An 8007-nucleotide genomic window follows, 5' to 3' on the forward strand; every position below is an offset into this window, starting at 1 on the left:
TAAATGAAGAGGGAAATGTTGCGGCGCTCATTTTATTAATCAGACTGTCAATTTCACCCCAGAGGCCAACCCCAGGAGCCATCTAAAACAGACTCAGATCAGAAGCTGCTCTCCTCACTTCTCCTCTCTCTCTCCACCTGGATATACGCGTCTGGCCGATCAAGGGCCGACTCTATCAACCGATGACAGTCTCTCTCCTATTTATTTGCTTATAAACCTGTTACAATAAATGATCATTCGTACCGCGTCACGCACACCTTTAACGACGAAGGCGCAAACCACTTTTTGATGAATGACTCTCTGGACCAGAGAAGATGCACGGGTCATTTTGAGCAGTCATTCGTTGCCCGCACTGGCATTCCTCTGTTTTTTTGCTTCCAGCTCATAAAGGTGTTATATTATTTAGAGGCGGCAGCTGAGCTGAATGCGGATTAGATCCGCCACCAGTCATCGGAGCACCAGCCCTGGGACTTTGGATTTTTTCTGCACGACTTCATGATGGAGAGGATAAGAAAAGAAATGATTCTGATGGAAAGGGGACTACACAGTCCAGTGGCAGGAAAGAGGCTCTCTGACTCGGCCGGGAACGCGGTGCTTGAGGCCCTGGAAAATTCTCAGCACGCAGGTCGCCTCAGTCCGAGAATAACTTCTGCCTCGCTGCATGGCAGTCTCGGAGATATTCCCACCAAAGGCAAGTTCGAAATCGACAGCTTATTCGGAAACCACCACAGCGACAATACCTCCTCCACAGAAGTGTCGTCCTCCGAAAGCAGGAAGAAAATAAACCTGTACCCTGAAGTTTCTCCTGACTCCGATATGAACAGCGATGTGGAAGTGGGTTGCCCGTCTCATCGCTCACCGGGCAGTATCAGCCAACAGAAGGAAAACAATAGCAAAGGTAAACAATTTACATGGAAACTTTGATCGAGTCGTTTATAAATTTGTTCAAATGCTAATTTGAGTTGGCATCACAAAGTTTCAAATATAGCCTAGGTCTTATTGGACTTTGTTTTTGTTTTTATTATTATTATTATTATTATTTTAAATGCATGTTTTCATATTTTATGTTATAGTCTATTTTGGTAGCATTTTCCCCAAGTCTTTTTGTAAGCTTGCAAGTCTTTTAACGATGCAATAAAATGTATATAATAATCTGTGATTGCATTATGTGTGCTGCATGAATTTTGCAGTGTTAAAATTCTGTATGAATCGGTGGATACGTTTGTCTTTAATTGTTGATGCTCCGTGGCTTTTATTTTTGGTTTAAAATCATTTTGATTTTCTGGAAGAAAAAAAAAGTAAAATCTAATCCCAACATGTTTCAGCCGAATTGCATTTATACATTTATACATACAATCACACGTTATTTTGCGTGCTTGTGTATTATATTTTAATGTACAAATCAACGTAATAAAAGACTAATATGCATGTTTAAAATGTTTACACATTTGTCTTTTATTCCTTCCATTATCCGATTTAGGTTTTTCCGACAGTAATTCAGGAACCTCCAATACAAGTTCGTCTCTATCGAATATTAACGGTTCCATCGGTAACTCCAGCAGTTCGAGCTCGGACCAGGTGAGGAGGTACCGGACTGCGTTTACCCGAGAACAAATTGGGAGATTGGAGAAAGAATTTTACAGGGAAAACTACGTCTCAAGACCCAGGAGATGTGAACTGGCCGCAGCATTAAACTTACCCGAAACAACAATAAAGGTATTGGTCTGGTTTTGTTTCATTTTTCCCAGAGAAGATAAAATAAGCATTTGCTAATTTGTAATGTTTATAAAATGTTTAGCTAATATTAAACTTTCACAGCCACCAGCATAGATTACAAAAACAAAACCAACAACAACAAAAAACGCGATTTTATATGGCCATTATCATTTAAAATAGGCAAAGTAGGCCACTCCTACTGTTTACAGAGAACGTAGTCTCAATATGGGTTGTTTTACCTAGGCTACATAATGTAAAAAAAAAAAATAATAATAATAATAATAAAATGTTTTGGCTGATGCAAAAACATGCCTCATTTCATCTGCGCTCACGTAACCACAAAAACCGTCCAAAGGGGGTCAATTTACAAAATTATTGGTCGATTCGGAAATTACACAAATTTTGCTCTGATCATAAAGCTTTACCTAAAAGCTCTGCAAAAAAAAAACTATTTTAAATGCATAGGTCCTGAGGTTGTTTGGCCATGCTACACTGTTGTGTTTAACTGTTTTGCTCTCGATTCTCGCCACTGTTCACCTCATCCCTAATTGTTACCTGTGTATTTCTGTGGATGCGTGTAGGTGTGGTTTCAGAATCGACGAATGAAGGACAAGCGGCAGCGGCTTGCCATGTCCTGGCCACATCCCGCCGATCCCAGCTTCTACACCTATATGATGACGCACGCGGCCGCCACCGGAAGTCTGCCTTACCCTTTTCATTCCCACATGCCACTACACTATTACCCCCATGTCGGTGTCACGGCAGCAGCTGCCGCGGCAGCCGCCTCAGGAGCCGCTTCTTCACCTTTTGCTACCTCTATGCGTCCCCTTGATACTTTCCGTGCGCTTTCTCATCCATATTCGCGCCCAGAGCTGTTGTGTAGTTTCCGGCATCCAGGACTATACCAGTCACCGGCAGGTTTGAACAGCTCCGCAGCGGCAGCGGCGGCGGCGGCGGCCGCTGCAGCAGTCAGTGCGCCTTCAGCTACGGGGCCGTGCTCATGTCTCAGCTGCCACAGCAGTCAGGCCGCCAGCGCACTGGGCTCCAGGAGCACCAGCTCTGATTTCTCCTGCACAGCGGCAGGGCAGAGGTCCGAGAGCGGATTTTTGCCATACTCGGCAGCAGTTCTCAGCAAAACTGCGGTGCCCTCACCGGACCAGAGAGAAGAAAGCGCGCTCAATAGATAGCTTAGTACTGGCATACACTCTTTTATTTGAAGCACATGCAATTATTATTATTATTTTTAAATTGAGGGACAGCATTTCCATTCCAGTAAGGCCTGTAACGCCCAGAATTAAATTAAGTAAAATATTTAAAACACAATGTTATGGAAATCTAAGGCCTTTTAAACATGTTACAACACACAATATTAAAACAGTGCGTTATAGAATGAGCAAAACGGTATTTTTTTATTAGATTTTTAAATGTGAGTAGGTTTATTATTATTATTATTATTATTATTATAGTAGTTATTTTATTTATTATTATTTATCCTTAATATTTATTACAACTGTATGCAAATATTCTTTTCGATTAGATTGTACCACAGTAAAGAAAATATACACTGGCTGTGCCACTTTAGCATCGGTTAAGGGACCAGGCGTAAGATAATGATGCTGAAAGTGCTGCTGCTCGAGGGACTCTCCCTGATCTGGGAATGTGGCGCATAAAACCTGCACTACTGCTACAATGTCAATTCTGCTGTTAATAATGTGAAGATTATGACGAAAATTGCCAATCATGTACCTTGATGGACCTCCTTTGAATGTGGAAATGTAAGAAACTTCCCGTTCTGAGACTCGCTGTCAAAGCATAACAACCCGCTGTGGGAAGTCATTAGACAAGATAGATAAAAGACCTTGAGCATTTCGCATTGTTCTTGGTGTGTAGATTGTACAGTATTAAACGTGGTATTCGTTACCTGCGAATTCTTTTTTTATTATTTAAAAAAATAATCCCCTTTCCACCGAGTCCTATTTCCAGTCTTCTTATTGGAACGTTGGTCGGCCTGGGTAGACTTTTTTCTCAGAGATGTTCCGCTGATGCGAGCAGTCTCATTAAATCCAAACCGATATTTCCATAATACTCCCAGTAGAGACTCTTCACTCACAATATAATGGGATTATCCACACAACCCCAAACTTCAGACAAATTGCTCATGCATTTCTGTCTGCATACATTTTTCATTTTATTTTATTTTATTTTTTTGTCACTGGGCGGAATTCTGCCTTACATAAAACCACATTTTAAAAATAGCAAAATAGCACTTGTACAGATCAAATGGTGAGATATTGTGTCATAACACGCATAGTCACGTTTAAATTGTATTAAACCAAAATTTTGACTTTCATTCGAAATTATTAGCGTCACAGATTTTACCCTTTTTACATTTTTTTTTTAATTATTATTATTATTTAGTTTATGTGACTGGCTGGATGTTTATTTAATGTTAGGATTACACAGTTGTTTTAGGTACTTAAACAGTCTTACATTAATTCACCAAACGATTTAAAAAAGAAGAAATATTAGGCCTGAAATCATGATGCAAGCCAAAATTATCACTCATTGTATATAAAGCACACTGCATTGCTGTTTCCATTTAAAAAAAAAAAACAAGGGGAAAAAAAGCAAACAAACAAACAAACGGTTTATCTTTTTTCTTTTTTTTTTATATTACTGAGTTGTTGCGGGGCTGGCTGCCGTCTGTTCAATAAATGACAATACTAAAATCCCAGTGTTTTGCTCCTCTCCCAAGGGTTGCCGTGATACACGACTCTGTACATTACGTCTCTGTATTTTACATATTGCCGACTGTATGAATTTTCATATTTTCACTTGAGAAAAATGTGCAATATAAAAATGTATATTATGTTATTTATTGATGGTGTTGTTCTTGGAAAATAAATATTTAAAACGCAATTTTTAATATCGTTATCATTGTGCACGTTGCAAATAGATAATTGCCGTGGTTATTAACTGAAAACATCAAAGTCGAGCAAATTCAAAATCAAATGTAACAGATGTGGCCTATAACATTTCAATCGCAAATGTCCACTTCACCCACATTTGTATTACTTAAATTTCTAATTTAGCTTTTTTTGGTGTTGTTTTTGTTTTGCTCCGTCTAATTCTAAACAATACACATACATTCAATTTATTGTAAATACATTTTTAAAATGTGATTTTAAATCCACGGAGGTCTTTCATCTTCCTTTTTAAATCAATATTTCAATAGGGGGCAAAAATCCAGTGGTGTGAAGCGTTCCTGCTCTGTTAACACATTTTTTTCTCCTTGGTGAGAAAGTGAGTCTGGCATTAATTAAAACGACACTAAAACTATAGGGAATATGGAGTCTGCGATCACGGGTCATTCCGGCCCTATAATTTACCATTATTTTTACATTACCTCTAAATGATACAAGCTGATACTGTCGTTAATTGCAGCCTGGTTAAATATATACCGGCATATTCCCGGGGGACTTTGAGATAAGTTGCTTTCTTTTTGAACGTCCCCATTAAAGAAATGGGATTATGGCGCAGCACGAGTGTGATGTATCGCCATGTTTCGTTATGCTCTTTACCAAGGCGAGGGTTACAAGCCATACAACAAAGGCATTGAGATAGATGGAGAGGCAAACTGGAGAAGACAGAGGGCAGAAAAACACTGGCCACAATAACGCCATCAGTTTTGTATCCAATGTGCAAAGACTGAAAAAAGAATTCATCATAAAATGCCGCAAACTGTCTGTCAACTTAGCCGAATTGCTTTTGACAAGAAAATAAATCTGCGGCTTGTTTAATATATTTTATTTTTTCTTTATTTCGGTGCTAATAGAAAACCCAAATTAAATGTCCACCACCAAGATAGAAATGCAAAGATCGATGATCCTCCCGCTACTGTCCAATCACGCCCATTTAATTGACTGTATTTTCTGGGTAATTGAACTGCTTGTTGTAAATTGAAGATTTTATAGAAACGACATAAAAACTACATTTACTGACATTCATCGCATCTTTGACATTGATTATCTGATCAGCGCGTGTCATGCTAACCTCCAATTCTTCATTACGCACTGTTTATGAGCTGTTGCAGAACAACTCGCTTGTTCCACCGTGATTGATTGCCTTATTAACGCGTGTTCTTGTAAGTGTGACCGAACTGATTACGATGCATATGTTTAGAATAATGTTTCATTTAGCTGACTGCGAGTAATGCGAGGTGACAGCTGCTGCGGGGAGGACAAAATCCGAACTACAGGGAGCACGTGGGGCCAAAAGACTGTTGTTTTAAGGTGGAACTTCTCAAATGCGTCTGGCGAGCGGAAAACGGTGCGCTCAACTGAACATCTGCGCGAAAATTTCAATGAAACTAGACCATCGCTATTATTAGGTCCACGCAAGAATGGTGCCATAAAGGCAGGTCGTAGTGTTTAATCGGATAAATATAAGTCTTTGGTAAATGCCTACCAAAGCTGCCAGATTTGATTATTCTCGGGGAAATCTAGGCAGGGCGAGGGTGATCCCAATCCCATCCAGTTGTTGCGATGGAGCTAAAACCTTCACGATACAGTTCGACTCGCTAACGAAATCATCGCCCTGTAAATTAGATCTGGATGGTACAAAGTTATAGATCACCATATGCTGTCATAATTTTGTTTTCAGTGAATGGACTGCGTAAAATTAGAAGAAACCGAACGTGATTTAAACAGGAAAATAGACACCAAACAATGGCGCGGACACTGAGTTCATTACATTGATTCAACGGTTAGTCTTAAACAAAGCTTTATTATTCGCTTTGTTTTTGTTGACACCATTACAGAAAACCCAGGGAAAAGAAGGGAAAAGGTTCGTGGCAACCGGCTGTGATGAGGAGATTTATGCATCAAATGAAACCATGGCCACCCTTGTTTGTCTCAAATGAATGCTTCTGTTCAAATGTTGCTTTCATATATTATGTGACATTAATTTAACTATAGCTCATTAAGACAGAATGAAATGGTTAAATTAACTTATCAACCCATAATGATGATGAATGGGGTAGTAATTCAGATACAAGGTGGGCAATTTGTAAGTATGCACATTTTGATATTTCTCAAATAACATTTTGAATAGCAGGTCATCCCCTCAATCAATTGCATAAGCACGTTAAGTCGCTCCCTCTCCCTCAAAAAGGAAAATGCTTTTCATGCATATGTATTAAAACATGTTCGCAATTATCCTTGAAAATTGCCTTCACTTGCTTTAACGGCTGAGTTGTCTGTTTGCTATAAGCTGCCAATGAGAAGGTCTGGTTTGCAAAAGAAAATGGGGGTCAAAACATAATAGTTTACTGAAATAACACGTTAATTATATCACATTTTGCCAAAGTATATTTTCAGCGTTGCAGTGTGAAACATGTCAACACAAGTATTCACCTCAACAGCTCTGTCGAACACGAACAGAGGGCATTTACCAATACAAAGTGAATTTATGGCACGTACATCATAACGTTAATATCACTTGACACATTCAGGAAACTATTTTGAATGCATCTGATGTGCAGAAAACGCTGACGCCTATATTGCTTTCCTTTTCCCGTTAAACCTTATGACAGGCAAACACACGTACCGTCAACGCATAATAGTGGGACACTATTCATTCCATCTTACTTGAATTAATTAACCATAAAGTTGACCCTTTGTCTGATTGACGACTATTTCAAATGAAGTAGTGACCGAGTTTCATTTTAGCAGCAGCCTAAGCATCATGTCATCGCCAAACAGACCTACAGACCGTTACAGCAAAGCGATGAGTTCAACTTGCAGGGCGCCATGAGGATAGCCAATGGTTTTTTTTTTTGGTTTTTTTGGTTTTTTTTAAATAAACTAAGCTTGTACAAATACGCAAGCCAATAAAATATTGTTTGTGGCTCCGCAATGACGGTATATCTTACAGGAATGGTTCACCCAATAGTTTCAATATTTCAATGCAAATTAATTTACTTACCCTTAATTTAACATTTACTTAAGAATTTTGGCAACCAAACAATTTTTGGTAACAATTGACCCCCCCCCAAAAAGTACCTCTCAAAATATCTTAAAAAATATCTTCTCTATGGCATAATAATCAAGGTTTTGTTTTTAGATCATGTTTACTTCTGAGCCAGTGACATAGAAACATATTGTACAACTGGTTCCAATAATTTATGGTAGATGCATTATCACCTTACAGCCATATACATGCTAAAGCTCCTCATCATGTAAGTACACTGTGCACTGGTTTTAAACTACTCATACTGTGTTGTGAAAGTTA

At 38.8% G+C, this 8007-nt stretch overlaps 1 protein-coding gene across 1 annotated transcript; it reads left to right on the forward strand.

Annotated features, from left to right (window-relative positions):
• Positions 1-495: 495 nt before the first annotated feature.
• LOC306875983 (homeobox even-skipped homolog protein 2-like) lies at positions 496-2903 on the forward strand (the record flags this gene model as incomplete). Its single annotated transcript, XM_079426857.1, has 3 exons — positions 496-898; positions 1481-1716; positions 2298-2903. The coding sequence occupies 3 exons, from the start codon at positions 496-498 to the stop codon at positions 2901-2903; spliced, it is 1245 nt and encodes a 414-aa protein (XP_079282983.1).
• Positions 2904-8007: the final 5104 nt, after the last annotated feature.

The sequence above is a fragment of the Barbus barbus genome (genome assembly GCF_936440315.1).
Source record: "Barbus barbus genome assembly, chromosome: 10".
In the NCBI taxonomy this organism is placed as follows: domain Eukaryota; kingdom Metazoa; phylum Chordata; class Actinopteri; order Cypriniformes; family Cyprinidae; genus Barbus; species Barbus barbus.